This window comes from Bufo gargarizans, chromosome 1, assembly GCF_014858855.1.
Source record: "Bufo gargarizans isolate SCDJY-AF-19 chromosome 1, ASM1485885v1, whole genome shotgun sequence".
Classification (NCBI taxonomy): Eukaryota; Metazoa; Chordata; class Amphibia; order Anura; family Bufonidae; genus Bufo; species Bufo gargarizans.
Window position 1 is genome coordinate 548867342 of NC_058080.1, and position 21839 is coordinate 548889180.

Sequence of the window (21839 nt, forward strand, 5' to 3'; positions counted from 1 at the left end):
AAAAACAGTCACGGATCACGGACCCACGGACCCCGTGTGTGTGTGTGTGTGTGTGTGTGTGTGTGTGTGTGAAAGATATTTCATTTTGAGAAGAAAGGACATTGACAGGACTGCCCCTAAATCCATCGTTGTAAAATAGATTTTGAAGATCATTTTGAGCGACTGGCAAGGAAAATACCGTATAGTTTGTTTAGGGGAAACGTAACCTTTTGTTAAACCTATCCACACGTGTGGAAAAGTCTATCCCCCTGAAAACTGCACACAACCTGTAGAACCAGTGGCGCCATCTGGTGGTGAAACCATTCCGCAGCAGCCCTTTAGGACCTCCGGTCAGTAATTACAGTCCTGAGGCGATGACCAGGCTCTGACTCCGGGCGCAGTAATCGCACATTCATATCATCGTCCAATCCCAGCGTCTGCAGCCCGGAAGCCCAAGCCGAAAGCCCAGGATAGGCCAAAACTACACTTCCCACAATGCTCTAGTCTAGAGCTCGCCGAAGCAGCTGGCTAGAGTAGGCGGAGTCCGGAAAGCAGGCTTGTGTCTTGTGCCCGTTCATTCGTGTCTTCATTATGTATCTACGTAGATTTGTCATAGGAGGATCCGCCGCCACTGCCGCTATCTTCGCTGCCGTAGCAGTTGGAAAGAACGGAGGAGACTCTTCATTGACGGTGCCAGGAGGAAAGGGGCGATGGGACCGAAACTGGGATCGGTGAGGCTGCCTGTGCGCATGTGCGGCCGGCGGTGCTTTAGTACAATGTGCACTGCAGGGAGCACCCAGGGTGATGTGGTCTCGGACATGGGCTGCCAACAGCATCGTTTATTGTGGAAGGGGTTTTCCATTTTCACCAGACGCTGCTTATTCATTGTGCAACTAGAGGCACACAGCTGCTAGCTTACTTTCACTATCAGTTCCTCAAGGTTTCCAGGTCTCAGCTTGCAACTGAATCCTGCCCAGTTGGATACTGCCGTTTACCGCTGCACCCCATTGACTATAATGGGATCTGGTCAGTTTCTGGCATGAGTTCCAGGTTTCAGCCTGACAAAAACCACAAGTGTAAGGCCTCATGCACACGACCGTTGTTTTGGTTCGCATCCCAGCTCGGATGCGGACCCGTTCACTTCAATGGGGCCGCAAAAGAAAACGGACAGCAATCCGTGTGCTGTACGCATCCGTTGCTCTGTTCCGTGGTCCGCAAAAAAAAATTAACCAGTCCTATTCTTTTCCGTTTTGCGGACAAGAATAGGCAGTTATATCAATGGCTGTCTGTGCCGTTCCACAAATTGCGGAACGCACACGGACGCCATCTGTGTTTTGCCGATCCGCAATTTGCGGACCGCAAAACACACCGGTCGTGTGCATAAGGCTGCATTCACATCTCCCATAAGCAGGGGCAGATTAAGTGCATGATAGGAAACGTACAAATAACTACCAGACCGCTTATGAAATAATGTCATTTTATTACATGATTACAAATCTCTCACAAACATGATTAAAGAACATGGGTGCAGGGAAAAAGCGACATTAACTGGAGGATAAACACAGCGGATACTATGTCCGTGAATCAGTCCATCTGTATACACATGATTAACAATAAAGTGCACTCAGTCACAATCAAAAGGACATTGAACGGCTACCCATGCTGTGTTTCCTCGTGGATCGTGCCATCCCCGACTCGCGTTTCGGCACCATCCTGGAGGAAACGCAGCATGGGTAGCCGTTCAGTGTCCTTTTGATTGTGACTGAGTGCACTTTATTGTTAATCATGTGTATACAGATGGACTGATTCACGGACATAGTATCCGCTGTGTTTATCCTCCAGTTAATGTCGCTTTTTCCCTGCACCCATGTTCTTTAATCATGTTTGTGAGAGATTTGTAATCATGTAATAAAATGACATGACATTAATTCATAAGCGGTCTGGTAATTGTTTGTAGGTTTCATATTATGGTGTATACCATAGGTTTATGCTGATTATTTACTTTTTGAGTAGTATCCCTGGTTGGGGCATATGCGGATTATTAACTTTTTGAGAATAATCCCTGGTTGGGGCATATATTGGGTTAAGTGCATGATGGGCCCGGGGCTGTCTACTCAACTTGGGCCCCTCCCTCCATTTTAGTTTAGTGTTTTTTTTTAAATGTTTATTTTAATTTGTTTTATGCCTCTTCTAGGCAATATGACCTCTCCAGACAAAAAAAAAAATACCCCAAAATTGGCTCCTAAATTAAATACATATAATTATAATAAAAAAAGACTTGGAGGAGAATACAGCACCACATACCTCTTACATCCAGGGACATCTCCTGTCATGTAGACCTTCTCCTTCCTCTTCTTCTTCATTTGACCCAAACCGCCATGAAAAATTCTTTCAGCCGCATCTCGTCTCTACATAGAGTTCATTACAGACACGTTAGATTTCTCAATTTTTCTGTCAACCTCCTCATCCTGGTGTCCCCACAGTGTCATCCTGCCAGCCCCAATACTGTGCCCGCTGTGCTCCCCAATGTCCCAGGTACAATACTGCTGAAAAAATAGTGACCCCAGTAGACATAATTGGGGTCATTTATCAAACTGGTGTAAAGTAGAACTGGATTTCCAAAGGAGCTGTCAAATATGAAAGGTGGAATCTGATTGGTTGCTATGGGCAACTAAGCCAGTTCTACTTTATGCCAGTTTGATAAATGGCCCTATAGTGTCTACAGCAATTATAATGTCCCCTAGAGTGCCCCCAGTAATAACTTTCTATATTGTGCTCCAGGTAATAATCCCTGTATAGTGTCCCCAAAAATAATTGAATTGCCCCTACAGTGCCTCCCCAATAGCAGTGACCTTATTCTGCCCCATATATTAATTTCCCCCACACAGTAATCCTTCCCATAGTAATCTGCCCCCACACAGCCAGCCCCGATGTGCTATCCCTTCACTAATATGTCCTCCTATGCCGCCGCACAATAGCAGTAGTGATCCCTCCTTTCAACACCGTGAAGGAGATTGCTGCAGGTAAATGCTGAGCGAGCAGCCAACTGTCGGGAAGGAACGCTTCCTTTCTGACAATCTGCTGCTCATCTCCATGTCTACACCCACCGTTGGGCTATGCTCACATCTGCGATGGGGGCTCCGTTAGTCAATGGGATAAGTTATTTTCCATTCCTGTTATGTGCCATATTCGGCACTTTTGTTGTTCTGCTCCTATAACGGCGCAGAAGAACCGGAAATGATAGCACTGATGTGAATGTAGCCTAAGTGTGCTTTCAGATGGTCATAATACAGTTGCTTAATATAGGCACAAAAAAGCCCCTATAATCCAACTGTGTGAAAGTTCTGCATGGAGTATGCAGGATACAGAGCCAATGTCATTCTATGACGGTATTCACACCTTTAACCGCCTCCAGACCGCCTAACGCAGGATTGCGGTCCGGAGGCGGCTGTCCCAGGCACAGTGACGCATATGCGCGTCATCTCACGCGAGATTTCCTGTGAACACACGCACACAGGCGCGCACGTTCACAGGATCGGAAGGTAAGCGAGTGGATCTACAGCCTGCCAGCGGCGATTGTTCACTGGCAGGCTGTAGATGCCATTTTTTTTTTTTTTTTACCCCTAACAGGTATATTAGATGCTGTTTTGATAACAGCGTCTAATATACCTGCTACCTGGTCCTCTGGTGGTCCCTTTTGCTTGGATCAACGACCAGAGGACACAGGTAGCTCTGTAAAGTAGCACCACGCTGCACTACACCCCCCCTGTCACTTATTAACCCCTGATCACCCCATATAGATTCCCTGATCACCCCCCTGTCATTGATCACCCCCCTGTTAGGCTCCATTCAGATGTCCGTATGTGTTTTGCGGATCCATGGATCGGATCCGCAAAACACATACGGACGTCTAAATGGAGCCTTACAGGGGGGTGATCAATGACAGGGGGGTGATCAATGACAGGGGGGTGATCACCCCATATAGACTCCCTGATCACCCCCCCTGTAAGGCTCCATTTAGACATTTTTTGGGCACAAGTTAGCGGAAATTGATTTTTTGGGTTTTTCTTACAAAGTCTCATATTCCACTAACTTGTGTCAAAAAATAAAATCTGACATTAACTCACCATACCCCTCACGGAATCCAAATGCGTAAAATTTTTTACACATTTATATTCCAGACTTCTTCTCACGCTTTAGGGCCCCTAAAATGCCAGGGCAGTATAAATACCCCACATGTGACCCCATTTCGGAAAGAAGACACCCCAAGGTATTCCATGAGGGGCATATTGAGTCCATAAAAGATTGAAATTTTTGTCCCAAGTTAGCGGAAAAGGGAGACTTTGTGAGAAAATACAAAAAAAAATCAATTTCCGCTAACTTGTGCAAAAAAAAAAATTCGATGAACTTGCCATGCCCCTCATTGAATACCTTGGGGTGTCTTCTTTCCAAAATGGGGTCACATGTGGGGTATTTATACTGCCCTGGCTTTTTAGGGGCCCTAAAGCGTGAGAAGAAGTCTGGGATCCAAATGTCTAAAAATGCCCTCCTAAAAGGAATTTGGGCCCCTTTGCGCATGTAGGCTGCAAATAAGTGTCACACGTGGTATCGCCGTACTCAGGAGAAGTTGGGGAATGTGTTTTGGGGTGTCATTTTACATATACCCATGCTGGGTGAGATAAATATCTTGGTCAAATGCCAACTTTGTATAAAAAAAATGGGAAAAGTTGTCTTTTGCCAAGATATTTCTCTCACCCAGCATGGGTATATGTAAAATGACACCCCAAAACACATTGCCCAACTTCTCCTGAGTACGGCGATACCAGATGTGTGACACTTTTTTGCAGCCTAGGTGGGCAAAGGGGCCCACATTCCAAAGAGCACCTTTAGGCCCCTTTCAAATGAGCGAGTTTTCCGCGCGGGTGCAATGCGTGAAGTGAACGCATAGCACCCGCACTGAATCCTGACCCATTCATTTCAATGGGTCTGTGTACATGAGCGTTGTTTTTCACGCATCAGTTCTGCGTTGCGTGAAAATCGCAGCATGTTCTATATTCTGCGTTTTTCACGCAGCCCTGGCTCCATAGAAGTGAATGGGGCTGCGTGAAAAACGCATTGCATCCGCAAGCAAGTGTGGGTGCGATGCGTTTTTCACTGATGGTTGCTAAGAGATGTTGTTTGTAAACCTTCCGTTTTTTTATCACGCGCGTGAAAAACGCATCAAAACGCATTGCACCCGCGCGGAAAAAAACGAACAACTGAACGCAATCGCAGACAAAACTGACTGAACTTGCTTGCAAAATGGTGCGAGTTTCACTGAACGCACCCTGAACGCATCCGGACCTAATCCGTCACGCTCGTGTGAAAGAGGCCTTAGGATTTCACAGGGCTTTTTTTTACACATTTTGATTTCAAACTACTTCTCACGCATTTGAGCCCCTAAAAAGCCAGGGCAGTATAACTACCCAAGTGACCCCATTTTGGAAAGAAGACACCCCAAGGTATTCCGTGAGGGGCATGGCAAATTCCTAGAATTTTTTATTTTCTGTCACAAGTTAGCGGAAAATGATGATTTTTATTTTATTTTTTATTTTTCTTACAAAGTCTCATATTCCACTAACTTTTGACAAAAAATAAAAACTTCCATGAACTCACTATGCCCATCACGAAATACCTTGGGGTGTCTTCTTTCCAAAATGGGGTCACTTGTGGGGTAGTTATACTGCCCTGGCTTTTTAGGGGCCCAAATGCGCGAGAAGTAGTTTGAAATCAAAATGTGTAAAAAAAAAAAAAAAAAAAAAAAAAAAAAGCCCTGTGAAATCCTAAAGGTGCTCTTTGGAATGTGGGCCCCTTTGCCCACCTAGGCTGCAAAAAAGTGTGACACATCTGGTATCGCCGTACTCAGGAGAAGTTGGGCAATGTGGTTTGGGGTGTCATTTTACATATACCCATGCTGGGTGAGAGAAATATCTCGGCAAAAGACAACTTTTGCCATTTTATTTATACAAAGTTGGCATTTGACCGAGATATTTATCTCACCCAGCATGGGTATATGTAAAATGAGTGGTTTTGACTGACATAATGTACAGGCTAGAATTTGGGACCAGTACAAGACGGATATACTAAAGAAAATACTAATGATTGCAGTTTTATTCTGTCCCCAGGTTATTGTGAAATTTACAAGCATATCTCTCTTTGATGACTGGTTTGATACCTCTTTGATGACGGGTGTATCCTTTTGTTATATTTTATAGCCGAGAACCAATGTCTCTGGTGAATTTGAGCAAGATCAATGGTGAGAGCGGAGAGGAAGAGCTCAATCAGCATCTGATTAAGCACAAGCCAAAAGCCACTCGTCACATCTTCCTTATAAGACATTCACAGTACACGCTGGATGGAAAGACTGATGTGGACAGGGTACTTACCCCCCTCGGTTGGTATATTATGACTATTTAAAATAATTATAATTGAAACTAGGTCTTTAGTTTATTTAAAGGGGTTTTCCGTGTGTTTTATACTGATGACCTATCCTCAAGATACAGCGTGGCCCGCAAAAAAGTAGCCCACCTCCAGCGATAGTGTGACAAGATGAACGAGCAAGTGGATTGTTTTTTTTTATTTATTTTTTATTACCCACACAAAAGTCACAAAAGATGCTGAAAGTGGTCCCCGTTCACGTCTCTGAATCTTTGTGTTGAAGTATTCATGCCTAGGCACCCAGAACATTTCCTCTGTAGTGAGAACGCACCCAACATAAAACATCTCCAGGGTGACAGGCTAATTCCGGCAACTCTCTGGAACTGATATTCCTGAAACTTTCTGGATAGAGAATGCTATTAATCACTGGTAACACCTTCCCCATGTACAGCTCTCAGTGACTGACAGCTATCTCTGTATACACACTTACACAGTGAATGCTATTAATCACTGGTAACACCTTCCCCATGTACAGCTCTCAGTGACTGACAGCTATCTATGTATACACACTTACACAGAGAATGCTATCAATCACTGGTAACACCTTCCCCATGTACAGCTATCAGTGACTGACAGCTATCTATGTATACACACTTACACAGAGAATGCTATCAATCACTGGTAACACCTTCCCCATGTACAGCTATCAGTGACTGACAGCTATCTATGTATACACATTTACACAGAGAATGCTATCAATCACTGATAACACCTTCCTCATGTACAACTATCTGTGACTGACAGCTATCTATGTATACACACTTACACAGAATGCTATCACTGATAACACTTCCCCATGTACAGCTATCAGTGACTGACAGCTATCTCTGTATACACACTTACACAGAGAATGCCATCAATCATTGGTAACACCTTCCCCATGTACAGCTATCAGTCAATGACAGCTATCAATCACTGACCCCCCCCCCCCCCCCCCCAAATGTACAGCTATGCCCAGCTCCTGCCATTTTACCTGACACCTGTTAATGACACTTTTTATTGGTAATAGGTTCCCTTTAATAGGGCTTGGGGAAGGTGACAGATTCACTTTAAGAACTAAATTCCTTTAGACACATCCTTTAAAGGGAGGGGCAGTTTATTCTCAAAAAAGGTTTTGCATATTAAGCATATACTGCCTTCTGGATTAACTTTTGGCAGGGACCAAACTGCCTTTCATGTCAAAGTGGGAGGAGGATATAGGTTTCATCCTTTCATCACACACCTGGCAACAATGCTGTGAGTCCTGCAGGAAAGATACATGGCAGATTACACTGGCAGAGATTACCCTAAACTCCTTCATGGACCCGTCTTGGTGCTTCACGTGTTCACTTCATCTGTCCCATCAGTGGTTTAGAGGATGTGACGTAGAAGATACAGTGTATCACATGTGGTGGTCTTGTAGAATAAGTTCTTTTTGGTTCTGAATTTGTTCAGTCATACAGAATTTTTTTTTTTATTTTTTTTCTTGTTAATTTAAGAAATACAATTTTGTAATTAATACTAAGCCTATTTTGGGACACTGGGTTCAGCAGGGGTCTTTTCACACTGACCTTAACTTTAGGGTACTTTCACACTAGCGTTATTCTTTTCCGGCATAGAGTTCCGTCCTAGGGGCTCACTACCGGAAAATAACTGATCAATTTTATCCCAATGCATTCTGAATGGAGAATAATCCGTTCAGGATGTCTTCAGTTCTGTCTTTTCAGGACAGAGATAATACAGCAGCATGCAAAATTCCAGAACTCTTGCCAGAATGTCGGATTCTGCATTTTTTCCCCATTGACATGCATGAATGCCGGATCTGGCCCCAAGTGTTCCAGCAAAACGGATCCGGCATTGGGGTCTGCGCATGCTCAGACCTAAAAAAAATGTGAAAAAAATAAATGCCGGATCAGTTTTTCCGGATGACACCGGAGAGGCGGATCTGGCATTTCAATCCATTTGTCATACGGATCCGTCTGACAAATTCTATCAGTTTGCATATGTTTTGATAGATCCAGCAGGCATTTCCGGCGACGGACCTGCCTGCCGGAATCCTCTGCCACAAGTGTGAAAGTACCCTTAAAAGATGCTGAAATGTGCAGGTTAACTTTAGCAACTGGATAAGCTTAATGTATAAACATGATCATAGAAGTACAGTGTTGTCAAAAATGGAGACAAGAGGCCAAATCTTGAAAATACACCTAATTCAACTTGATGGTCCAGTAAAGAGGTCTACAAGAAAGGAAAGTAGATTGGTGACCACTTTTACTGTTGTAGGTCGTGAACAGGCTGAGCTCACTGGACAACGGCTGGCAAGTCTAGGACTGAAATACAGTCAAATTGTTCATTCTTCAATGACTAGAGCCAGAGAGACAACAGAAATCATCAGCAAATACTTGCCAGGTAAGATCAGCATATTCAGAATACTGTCTGCACTTCTAAATCTTACTTTCAAATTTTGCTAAATCTTTTAAAATAAATTTTTCGAAAGTGTTAAAATCAGGTTTGTATGTTACACATTGTGTATGCATTTTTGGTGTTGTTTCTAATGTTCCATGTCACAATATATAAAAAAAACAAAAAAAAAAAACGTTATCAGATCATCCCTATGTGGGCCAATGCATTATATATATGAATTACGGCAACATTTTTACTCCTCCTTGGCTAAAACTACTCCTAAAATTGTTAATAGGAGTATTTTTACTCTTCTCGAAAAAATGCGACCTCTACTGTCAGCTGTAACATACAGCTGACAGTCTGCTTCAAACTGTAGACATAACCCCTTCCATGCCATGGTCCTTAGGGACCGCTGTATGGAAGGTGTCCTGTTCTCACCACATGTACCCCCGGGGTCTGTATGCAGTTCAACAGGCAGATATCACCATTCTATTAGTTAAGTTGAGACCTGTTTCTGTAGTCTATGTTTTTTATTAACCGGCAGTAGATAAGGTAAACTATAAGAAAATGAACATACAAGAACTGAATATACAGCACAATGTACACAAAACCTATACTAAAACATTAATCTCTTACCGACGATGCTTTAGTAAGAGACACACAATCTGCAGCTGCTCCTTCCATGAGATAAAGGGAAAAAGGAAGAAGGTGCCGGTCTCTTTCCCAGAAAGCACTGTGAGCAGGAAGTCAGGTGACCTAATGAATATGCATAGTTTAACAAGGCAGAAGAAGCACTTACATCTAAAGACCACTAGATGGTGCTGAAGGCACACATATGAATACACACATTAACAAACTATGCAATAGTTGGTGAAGAGGAGACAGTACAGAAGGGGCTAACCATCGGGCTGCTGTGGCAGCGCCCCAATCCCCCCCCCCCCCTTAGGGACCGCTGCATTGATGGGATAACCGCCGGGCCGATGCTTGAAGGGTAAACTGAGGGAGGGAGCTCCCCCATCGGGCTGCTGTGGCAGCGTCCCGATGGTTACCATGGCAACCAGATGCCTTGATAGGCATCCGGCTTGTCATGGTATAGCTGAGCCTGATCAGGCTTACTGTGAATGACAATACAGTGCAGTATTGTAGAGGCATCAGACCCACTTGATCTTCAAGTCAAAAAATATTCCATTATGGATTCTGTTACCACAGACCATAACTAAGGGTCCATTCACACGTCCGAATAATGGGTCCGCATCTGTTCCGCAATTTCGCGGAAGGGATGCGGACCCATTAATTTTCAATGGGGCCGCAAAAGATGGGGACAGCACCACTATGCCCTGCAAAAAAAAATAGAGCATGTCCTATTCTTGTCCGCAGCCACGGACAAGAATAGGCATTTCTATCATAGTGCCGGCCATGTGCAGTCCGCAAAATGCGGATCGCACATGGCCGGTGTCCGTGTTTTGCGGATACGCAATTTGCGGACTGCAAAACGGTTGCGGACGTGTGAATGGACCCTTATGATCGTTGGTAGCGGAATCCATAACGAAATTCTTAGATAACCTAAGCCTTATACGCCGAACTTGAAAAACAAGTTCACTCAACCCTAGTCACAACATTTTAGCTCATAGCTTGAAAAGAGACTCTGTGAATGAGCTGAAAACATTGCGACCACAGGAGTGAATAAAGTGTTTGAGAGTGCGGACATTTTTTTTTCTTATATGTCATTTATCAAACAGGTGTAAAGTAGAACTGGCTTAGTTGTCCATAGTAATCAATCAGATTCCACCTTTCATTTTTCACAGCTTCATTCGAAAATGAAAGGAGGAATCTGATTGGTCGCTATGGGCAACTAAGCCAGTTCTACTTTACACCAGTTTTGATAAATCTCCCCCACTGTTTACTTATATGTGTACATAGCATTCTGTGTCGTTCCCACTATACTAATCTGTGTGGGAAAAAATAGGACATGTTCTATTTTTTTGTGGGGCCGCGGAATGGAATTGCGGATGCGGACAGCACACAGTGTGCTGTCTGCATTTTTTTGCGGCCCCGTTTAAAATAAATGGGTCCGCCCCCGTCCGCAAAATTGCGGACCGGATGTGGACCGATTTTTGCGGACATGTGAATGGACCCTTAATGAGTTGCCTGGGGTGAGCATTTTGTCTTGTGTCCTGTGATCAGCACGCCTCATCTATTTCTCACCCGCTGCTATTATTACATCAGATACTGCCAGTTGTACTTTAATTGATTTTTGCTCTGATCATCGTTCGTAGGTGTGAAAAAATCTAGCTCCGACTTGCTTCGTGAAGGAGCTCCTATCCGACCAGATCCCCCTGTCTGTCACTGGAAGCCAGATGTTGAGGTGAGAGACGTCCTCCATTTATATAAGGATTATGTCCTATGAGTAATTGTGAAGGTTTCTTCAAGGGCTTTACATATTTTGGGCAGAGTACTATGGAGTAGCAAGAAATTAGTATGCCACCATATGCAGACTGCAGCACTGTGTGTCAGAGAAATTCCGTGTGAACCGAATGGCTACAACGCTGAAATCATATGAAGCTGTATTCATTCTTGTGTATGACTACTAACCGTGTCAATGTCTTTAGCAGTACTACGAAGATGGACCCCGTATTGAGGCTGCATTCAGGAATTACATTCACCGAGCAGAAGCAAAACAGGAAGAGGATAGTTATGAGATTATTATTTGCCATGCCAATGTCATACGCTACATTGTGTGCAGGTAACACAACATTCAGGTCCATTTTATTTACAGTTTTCCAATATACTGTCTGTATCAACTTTTTCAAGATCTCTGCGTGCTGTTCCATTGGTAATTTTCTGAAGTTAAAAATCTGTTCTGCCCATGAGCCAGCTCTAATGACTATGCTGTAGCTTGACACATGACCAGGACAGTTTTTTTTATAACCTCGAAATATACACTACTTACAAAAAGTTAGGGATAGTTGTCTTTCAAGTGAAATTTATGGAAAACGTAAAAAGTTCATGCTACTTTGATATTATATCATGAAAGTAGTTATAGAAAGTCAGAAATGCAGCGCTCACCTGCGTACCGTATCAGAGGAATGGATGTGGCTAGGACAAGGCCGACAAACTGTGCAAAAAAATAGGAGGATCCAGCTTCTGGTAAAACGATATCCTTTATTTGACAACAGTGGTGGGTATACCCCCACAAAAAATGTCAGTGTCTCAAAAACTTGTCATGTGGCCTTGAGCATCAATTACAGCTTGACAACGAAGTCTCATGCTGTTCCCAAGTCGACTTATTGTCTGCTGAGACATGGCATCCCACACTTCTTGAAGGGCAGCCCTCTGGTCATTTAGGTTCTGGGGTATAGAGTTACGAGCCTCTACATGGTGACTCAGCTGATGCCATAGGTTTTCAATGGAATTCAGGTCTGGAGGAAGTGCAGGCCACTCCATTTGAGGTACCCCAGTCTCCAGCAGCTGTTCCCGAATGATGCGACCATGATGAGCTGGCACATTGTTGTCCATGAAGATGAAATTAGGCCTGTGTTGTTCATGCAGAGGCACAATCACTGGATTAATGATGTTATTCAAGTGGTATGGACTTGTCACTGTACCGTTTACAAAGTGTAGGGCAGTTCTATATGGACTAGACACACCTGCCCACACTGTAACCCCACACCAAAGGATTGTCTGGTGCCAACAGTGGCTGATGGATAGCGCTCTCCTTGATGTCCAACATCGTTGGCGGCCATCGTTTCTGCTCGGTGTGAATCTACTTTCATCAGTGAACAGCACTGAGGCCCACTGGTCCCTCATTCAACTTAGATTCTCCCTGGCACATGCGTCTTGTCATGATGGTGGTGTGGTCAGGTACCTTTGCAGGTCGTCTAGCATGCAGACCACGCTGATGTAAACGGTTTCAAATGGTCTGATGTGACACTTGGATGTGTCTCACCTCCCTTAAATGTGCCTGTAGTTGTGTGGCATTCATCATCTGGTTCCGCAGGGCATTGTTCACAATGAAGTGGTCATCAGTGTGGGATGTGGCCAAAGGACATTTACTTATTTTCCTTTCTGTGACTCTTCCAGTCTCTGTTGCAACCTGTTAATTGTCTTGAACAGAAGAAAGTAATCCAGCTTCCAAGATGGCAGTAGTAAATGTGATAATCTTTATTTCATAGGTGCAAAATAAAATCCAACATGTACATCTACGCGTTTCGGATCGTCAGGTTCTGATCCTTACTCATGACAATAGTATATGCTGAGTGCCGGTCTTAAATAGAAAGAGGTGGCGACCACAGGCGTGCTCTCCTAAATAGAGAATCCTACTGAAATTTCTCTATGGATACACGCACACCAAAGGGACTCAATTGCAGACAGGATTTGATATTGCACTACTGATCCTAGCACATGTTGTCTTTTTTGTCTTTTACTGGTTTTCCAGAAAATTTTAACTTGCATGTAAGAAGGAGTGGTTACTGCTAATTATCTCCACCTGAGTTGTCCGGCCTCTTTCTATTTAAGACCGGCACTCAGCATATGCTATTGTCATGAGTAAGGATCAGAACCTGACAATCCGAAATGCGTAGATGTACATGTTGGATTTTATTCTGCACCCATGAAATAAAGATTATCACATTTACTACTACCATCTTGGAAGCTGGATTACTTTCTTCTGTTCCTTTCGTCCACGCCTGGTTCCTGGCGTTTTTTCCGGGCTTCCACTGGTGGTGGTTCAGGTGAGATCCGCCACACTCCATTGCATCCTTCTGTGTTATTTGTCTTGGTCTCATGATGTCAAAATGTGAACAGCATGATGAGGAGGACTGTTTAAATACCGATTCTAATTGAACCAGGAAATTTATTGGGTGATTCATGGATCAAAAACCCGTTGTGAATTTTGCCGTTAAGAACAGCAAGTTGTGTAAAAAGTACTGAAGCATTTACACTTTTGGATATGTGCATGCAAAAGTTTAGAGAAGGTCACATTAAGTTCACTTGTAAGGGTTAGAGTGCATTTTAGGTTCATCCTGAAATTTCACCCACAAGCCAAATATCCCTAACGTTTTGTGAGTAGTGTATAAGGAAGATTCCTATTGGACAAATCATTTGAAAATTGTTTACATTTTTTTTTTTTTATAAATAAGTAGTGTTGTGCGAACTTGTGTTTTCAAGTTCGGTGTATAAGGGTCGGGTTATCTAAGAATCCCATTATGGATTGCGCTACCACGGACCATAACGGAATTCTATGACTGCATGCACCACAGAAGCCTGTAAGAGGCCTTCCGTATTGCATTTCGTCATAATAGAACTCTATGCTGGTTTACAACGGGAAGGGGTAAATGTAATTTTCTCTGAAATTGTACCTGTCCTGACTATTTTTGTTCCTGTGCAGGGCCTTACAACTACCCCCTGAAGCCTGGCTTCGCATGTCGCTTAACAACGGCAGCATTACTTATTTGGTGGTCCGTCCCAATGGTAATGTGTCTTTGAGGATGCTTGGGGACTCTGGTTTTATGCCACCAGAAAAAATTAGCCGAACGTAAGGATGACTGCTAACCGACATTTCCAGCTTTTCACTTCCTGCCCTGAAGATACCAGGATGAGATAATGCTGCATTATTTATAACCAGCAACCTATTCAGTGTGCCTTCATGAGGGACGGGCAGCAAACATTTTTTTACTGTTATTATTATATCCCCCCCCCCCCCCCCCCCATCATCTCTTGCAATTTGGAAAACATGAAGGCACATTACGCAGATAGTAGATGCCTAGGACATTGGGCATTAAGGGTATCAAGATTTTATTATACAGACTCCAGTTCTACGTGTAAACCACCTGTTTTAAACACAAGATGTGCATGTCTTTTTGTACTGTAACTGTTTTAGATATAGATTGCATGGTATAGGAGATGGTCATTATTTTTTTTGTAAACAAAATATTTTTACACTTTTACAAAAGAATGCGGTGAAGATGCCACATGTGGACATAACTCAATAGAATGTTAGATGCATTAGGCATCAACAGACCGCTAGGGTTGCCGTGTGTGCAGTGCAGGGTCAGTGCATATAGATCAGTATGAAGTGGCGCACTATGGATGCATTGTGCTGCAGTACAGGCTTGGTGCACATGGATTTCTCCTGTGTATAAGGTGCGCTATTAGGGATGCTGTGCTACAGGCTCAGTGCACATGGCTGTTACATATATGAGTTATAATGGATAACTTATATTTTATGGACTAGTAAAACTTGGAATAGATTTGCTAATCTCTAACCTTTTTCTGGTGTTTGAGGATGATAAATCTCCCCCAAAATTTACTCCTCTGTTCTTTCTGAGCTCATTAGTCTAAGTTGGTGGTCTTATTAGTGATTGACAGCCTCCCCTCTGTAATGGCATATTTAGATGTGCCAAGCAAGGAGACCATTATCGGGAAGGGACTGGACTGTTCCTTCCTAATAACTGCCTCCTTGTCAGTGGAGGTGAAGGGCTGCATTTACATGCAGTGATCTCCACTATATGGGGGCGAGCAGTGGCTACTGCCATTACTCATCCTCATACAGATTCATTGTTTCTGGTCAGCAGATCACTGTGCACACAGCACAATCTGCTGCCCAGAAACAATGATTTTAGATGCTGCATGAGAGATTCACCCGATGCACAAGCTTGTTCATCTGGTTATTGGCAAAGCCATTAATTGGCCTGATTATCAGGAACAAACCTTACTATTATAGTGTAGTGTAAATCTGCCATTAGTCGTTTTAAATAGGTAGCTGTCAGTCTCTGAAAAGACTGCCCACTTGGCTACTGAGCTCAGAAAGAGGAGAAATTTTAAATGCCCAACATCTATGCGTTTCGAACCACTTGGGTTTGTGCTCGCATGAATACAAGACCAACACACAGGAATTTAAAACCATTGTGAACCTATCGCCTGCAATCACCAAGATATAGCAAAAACCTGAAAGGCACTAGCACTGTTGTGAAATGTACTTTTGTTTATTACATGTTCACGTATTTTCTGAACTTTACAGCCACTTATATGGACATATATATTCATTAATAAACATTCATGAGATCATTTTTTAAAGTTAAAACCTGCAGTAAACCTAAGGTCATTTATGAAGACTGGTGTTTTAGACGTCTAGTTTAATAACGTCATGAGCTGTCGTTGGATCCGCCGAAGTTATGAAGAGGCTACAATTTCGTTGCATCCACCGCAGTTTTAAATCTATGCCAGCTCCCTTGCTGTCTTAAATTTACAGCATTTTCTATGCCTAAAATAGGTGTACATAGAAAATGATAAATCAGACAGGACTTCCGGCCCTTCCCTCGCCTTTTTTTTTTTTTTAGACCTGGCAAGTGCAGGGAAAAGTCGCAGATTGTGACGCAAATAACCTTTGCACCAGAAATACACCAAAATAGGTGAATTTCTGTTATTAATTCCCCTCCCTTAGTTTTTAAACGCTAGATCCAGAATGAATCCTGGTCTTAAAGGGAACCTGTCACCAGGATTTTGTGTATAAGGCTGAGGACATGGGCTGCTAGATGGCCGCTAGCACATCTGAAATACCCAGTCCCCATAGCTCTGTGTGCTTTTATTGTGTCAAAAAACAGATTTGATACATATGCAAATTAACCTGAGATGAGTCCTGTATGTTAGATGAGTCAGGGACAGGACTCATCTCAGGTTAATTTGCATATGTATCAAATCGTTTTTTTCACAGAATAAAAGCACACAGAGCTATGGGGACTGGGTATTTCAGATGTGCTAGCGGCCATCTAGCAGCCCATGTCCTCAGCCTTATACACAAAATCCTGGTGACAGGTTCCCTTTAACTTTAAAAGCAATCTTGGGTATGTTGTGAATAAGAAGCCATATGGTTCAAAACACGTTTACCTTGGGCTGTATCCCCTGTTTTTATGAATATTCAATACAGAATTTTGATTTTAAGTCCTGGAGCACCTGTACTACTTGCCAGTGTCTTTCCTGAACTTGACTTTGGACATCAGTTGAGCATCATATATTACTAGATGGAGAAGACCTAGACAGGGAGAGTTATGAGCAAAATAAATGAAAGCATAAAGTTAGCAACACAGAAAATAATTGTACTGTATTAGGTCAAAAAGTGTGATTTATAAGACCAGGTGTGCGCACTAAAATACATAGTCAAAAGTAAACCCTTTTTGACAGCCCACCCATACCTTTCATCTAATGATAAGAATGAGTGTTTATAATTAGGCTTGAGCGACTCAACCTTCAGATCATAGATCCGAAGTTGATTCGTTCAAATACTTATATTTTAATGTTGTATCCATACAGCATTAAATTTTTTTGGCTGCACGGAGCCAAAGTTTGTTCGGCCGAAGTCTCGGCGAGGAGAACTTTGGCTCCATGGAGCAAATACATTTTAATGCTGTACGGATACAGGATTAAAATGTAAGTATTTGAACAAATCGACTTCAGATCTGTGATCCGAAGGTCAATTCGCTCAAGCCTCTTTATATTGTTTGAGAGCAGAGGTAAGGAGCCCCAGCAGATAAGCTGGCTGACGGAGCAGGGAAAACATTCAGATCCCTCTATTAGAGCTTCTCAGCCATGTACAGAAAAAAGGGTTCCATATTTGTAATAAAGACCAATAAAAAAAGATATATTAAGCTCAAAATGTACAATGCTGAAAAAAAATAAAGTTGCCATAAATGTGTACATAGCCTTCACACAGGGCAGATTTTGTGGCCGAAAATTCCACGTCTGAAAATCTGTTTCATTCACCTTAATGGGGCTTGCAGAAATCCATGTGCTTGCTGCCTCATTCAAATGAATGGAACTGAATTTCAGTCACCAAATTTTTTGACAAATTCTGCCACGTGTAAAGGTGCCCTAAACTCTAGTCAAATGGTGCAAATTCAATTAGAATTCACACATTTTTGTAAAAATAAACCTCGCCAAACCCCTTCCCAGGACAGACCTTTTCAATTTTTTTTTTTTTTTCAACTCCCTGCCTTCCAGAATTGTAAAAAAAAAAAAAAAACGAAAAAAAAAACAATTCCACCATTCCCTATGCAGAAATACACAAACTTTATTCTGTGGGCCACTACAATTATAGCTATACCAAATTTTTATAGCTTTTATGTTTTTAATAAACTTTGAAAAAAACAAACCTCATAGAGCTATATCAAAGTGAAAAAGTTGTGGCTATGTCTGTCCAAAAAAAAAAATATAGCAAGTAGAGAACCCACATTTTCCACACGTTAAAGGGTTAAATTTCAAATTTTAGGACATCATTTGCTACTCCTTTCTAAGTTATGTTCACGTGTGGGTTTTGTGGCATTCTTTGGTACAAATTACAGGAATATACATAATTTTTTTTTTTTTTTTTACAAAAGTTCAAAAATATCATTGGTGCCATTATTTGTGTAATGTTTGTACACGGTATATGAAAGAAGTTTTGGCATAAGAGGGCCCCGCATGATTCGGGACCTTCTCTGCTTAGTCCAGATGGACGATCCAGGATTGAAAATACTTAGAGAAACGGGTAACTTATTCATGGCTATTAACAGAAAACAATCATTCAGCGGCAATCCTACACTCTATAGAGGATGGGTTACCCGTTTCTCTGAGTATTTTCAATCCTAGATCATATATTACGTAGATGTTGTTTCCATGATTTTTAGCAGCCTACCACTATAGATTATAATATATAGATCTCAATATTCTAATCAAGACTCCCAACCATACATTCGTTTTTTTTAAATTAATAATTAACCATATAACATTATCTTGATATACCTTCTCTTTGGCACCTATTCATTATTTATTTATTTTGGGAATTCCACTCCCAGAATATTTGAATATAACCTTCAACTTTTTCCCTTCTTTCTATATTGCTTAGTCCTGATCGAATCAGGCAGTAAAATTTCAGCTCATGCACAAAATAGGAACTTATTCACATGAGTCACATGGCCGTTTTTATGGGTGTATTCACAAATTAGTTGTTCTAACCATTGCGAATACTGGCCATTAAAAAAAATAGCACATGTCCTATTTTGGCTCTTTTCACAGTCCGACAGCACTGTGGAGGTCAAGGGGGCTGTTCTTAAAGGCCATTTTTCATCAAGGCGTTTAAAAAAGAAAAAAAGCCATAATAAACAAGCAGTTCAACCATTTTTTAATGGCAGTATTTTCGCCATTGTCGTGGATGTAGCCTAGGACATTTTAAATTTTGTAGATACTTTTTTTGTTTCTTTCAAATTCATTTATTGTAGTCTTACTTTTATATTCTTTTATTTAAATGTAATGGATTTTTTTTTTTATATTAAAGCAGTCTGTGTATTTGTATTTCAGTTTGCCACTTTGTTTGCCGCACTTCTGTTATGACTTTTTCATGAGGCACCCTGCATTGTTGTACTGTGTTCATACTGTATCTGTGGTGGGAATGGTCCCGGTCAGGGGTCTGCAACCCCTTTTTTTTTTTTTTTTTTTAAGGGTGCCAGAAAAAAATATATATTAATCTAACTGAAGTGCACAGTGTACTGTGCCATACTAGGTACTTACTAGCTACATGCCAAAATTTTCAACAACACTGCTTGACTTGCAACTGTTTAGAAAAATTGCCTTCCAGTAAATATATGGATAAGGGCTCATGCACACAAATGTGTGCTGCCTGTTCCGTGCATTGGGGACCACAAATGGATGCAGAACAAGTTCTATTTTTATTTATTTTTTGCGGTGTGGAGGTATGGTCTGAAATGCCACTTCCGCTCCATGCCTCCGCACCGTATCTTCCGGATGCAGACCCAATACGGACACCAGTTAACCACGGCCATGTGCATGAGTCCTAAGATACCAATGCGCCATACACTGATGCCTCATATACTGGTAAACCCCAGTTTAGAGCTTATTCCCCATCCTCCCCAGCAATCATGTTCAGGCTCATAACTGCAACAGGATGTGTTACATACAGGATAGAATGATTTGTTCAAATGGAGAAAATGGGTCACAGTCCAAATAGGAAAAAAAGCATGGGTAAGATATTCCTGAGGTATACAACTACATGAGCATCACAATCCTGGAAAAAACTTTAAGGTTATGGTATAAGGTTGTTGATACTTCACACGTTTTCTAGGGATGCGGTTGTAGCTACTTTAAGGCTGTCTTTGCACAGGTTCAGGTAGATTTGCAGAAATTACATAAAATTTTCGTGCAGGTTTTTGCGCGTTTCTGCACCAAAATCCACATTACATGCGGATGTGTTTCAATTTTGCAGCAGATATCACCCTTTCATTGAAAAGGGTGAAATTCGCACCATAAATCACACAGCTGACACTGCAGATTTCAAAATCTGCACGGTGGGGAAAAAAAAGCTAGGTGTATATAAGATTTGTCTAATCTCAAACTTTGCTGGTACTGTATTACGTGGTGGTTTTTCTGCATGAGAATCCGAGCAGACCAACTATGCTTAATCCATATTGTGTTCCAGTAGCCTAAGAGGGCTGCCTGTCAGGTTCAAAACAACTGCTAGTCATGGAAATATGAAGGGAACATCTACAGCAAAGGCAGCCATGTCTACTCCATGTCCTTTCTTGGGCAATGTGTAAGCACATTTTCATACTTCTAATTTTAGCAGCAAAGGAAAACTTAAGGTCTGCAAATCAGTTCCTTTTGAAGAGCCCTCAGTCTGGTTGTTGACGTGGTATCTGAAAGGAAATGTGTCATCACAATTTGTTTTTTCTCCTGCCACTTAGAAACAGATAGTAACATATAGTCATTTTTCAAATCTGTTTTTATTTTCTGATTGCAGATTTTTATTTCTTCTGTTTCATGAAGAAGATTATAGGGGCTGCCATTTTGCCTCATCTGTTCTTAATAGCATTTAGAAGCATTAAAGGATAACTGTCATATTATTTTTTATTTTATGTAATTGGATTGGTCTGACCAAGTTTACCTTAGTTCCCTAGTTAATAATTTTGTATAGGTATTGAATTACCTTGTGATTGCAGAATGTTATTTCCTCCTCCAGGCCTTTCAGTGGTGCGGCTAAAACAGCATTGCTAGTTGTCCTCCATCTCCTATCTTCTATAAACAGAAGACGGAGGCTGTAGTAGTGGACACTCCCGTCGGACCGGGATAGTGCCAATATTCGCGATAAAATTCGCAATCAACTACTCAGGAGGTAAAGGGCGTGTTTAAGTCTGGAGAAAGCCGATTGGTTGGAGTGAGGCTGCTTGTTTCCGAGATGAGCAGCATTAATTCTGGGTAGTTGGGGAGGTAGGTTTTAGCCTCAGGTTAAGGGCATCGGTGGCCATCTTGAGAAGATAGTCAGAAAGAAGTCTTGTGAGGAGTGGTTGCGATGGACGGAATCTTATTAAACAAGTGGTATGTGAACACAATAATTAATGCTTATGGATTATCACCAGAGCAACAACAACATATATGAAAATTGAATTTTTAGTGAAAATATGACCGTTATCCTTTAGGAAAATTCCCTTACGGCAGACCCATGGTCTGTAGACACAATGTTTAGGAGGGGACCTCATTGACTTTTATGGGAGAGTTTTCTAGGCATGCTCTGTGACCTGTGCAGAGGTCATTGTACAAGGACGGAATAGATAAGCCTATTGTGAATGGTGTGTCCTGTCTTATCAGCCATTCTACTCTTACCTGTAATGATATTACCGCTGTGTATAGATAATCAGGTAACTGCAGTAAAGTGACCTGCACAGAAGTGGTGCCTAGTATTATTCTAGAGCCTCATGCACATAGCTGTTGCTGTTTTGTGGGTCCGCAATATGTGGGCACCGGCCGTGTGCTCCCCGCATTCACTTGAATGGGTCCGCAATCCGAAGTTGCGGTACGCTTCCGTGGTGTTTCTGTCCAACGCAAAAAATAGAACGTTAGAACATTCAAGTTGAATAGGTCTCGATCCGTCCCAGCCGCCGAACGGACGTTGTTCGTGCATTGGAGACCGCAAATTGTTGTCCCCAATGCATGGAACAGCCGCACAATGGCCGTGTGGATGA

At 42.1% G+C, this 21839-nt stretch overlaps 1 protein-coding gene across 3 annotated transcripts; it reads left to right on the top strand.

The window, feature by feature from the left end:
- The first annotated feature begins 381 nt into the window (after positions 1–381).
- PGAM5 (PGAM family member 5, mitochondrial serine/threonine protein phosphatase) lies at positions 382–16306 on the top strand. 3 transcript variants are annotated; one of them, XM_044290030.1, is made up of 6 exons: positions 382–710; positions 6234–6412; positions 8716–8841; positions 11112–11200; positions 11445–11578; positions 14222–16305. In XM_044290030.1, exons 1-6 carry the CDS (start codon positions 571–573, stop codon positions 14370–14372), a joined length of 819 nt encoding a protein of 272 aa, XP_044145965.1. In that variant the 5' UTR covers positions 382–570; the 3' UTR covers positions 14373–16305. The 3 variants fall into 3 exon arrangements, with proteins under 3 accessions (XP_044145965.1, XP_044145974.1, XP_044145984.1); XM_044290039.1 differs by having other exon boundaries at positions 383–710; positions 11448–11578; positions 14222–16304; XM_044290049.1 differs by having other exon boundaries at positions 650–780; positions 14222–16306.
- The last annotated feature ends 5533 nt before the right edge of the window (positions 16307–21839 follow it).

Coding starts and splice junctions, on each gene's coding strand:
- PGAM5 (XM_044290030.1), top strand. CDS start 571: ATGTATCTACGTAGATTTGTCATAGGAGGATCCGCCGCCACTGCCGCT. Junction 6,413..8,715: donor CAGGGTACTTACCCCCCTCG/GTTGGTATATTA, acceptor TTACTGTTGTAG/GTCGTGAACAGGCTGAGCTC. Junction 11,201..11,444: donor ACTGGAAGCCAGATGTTGAG/GTGAGAGACGTC, acceptor CAATGTCTTTAG/CAGTACTACGAAGATGGACC.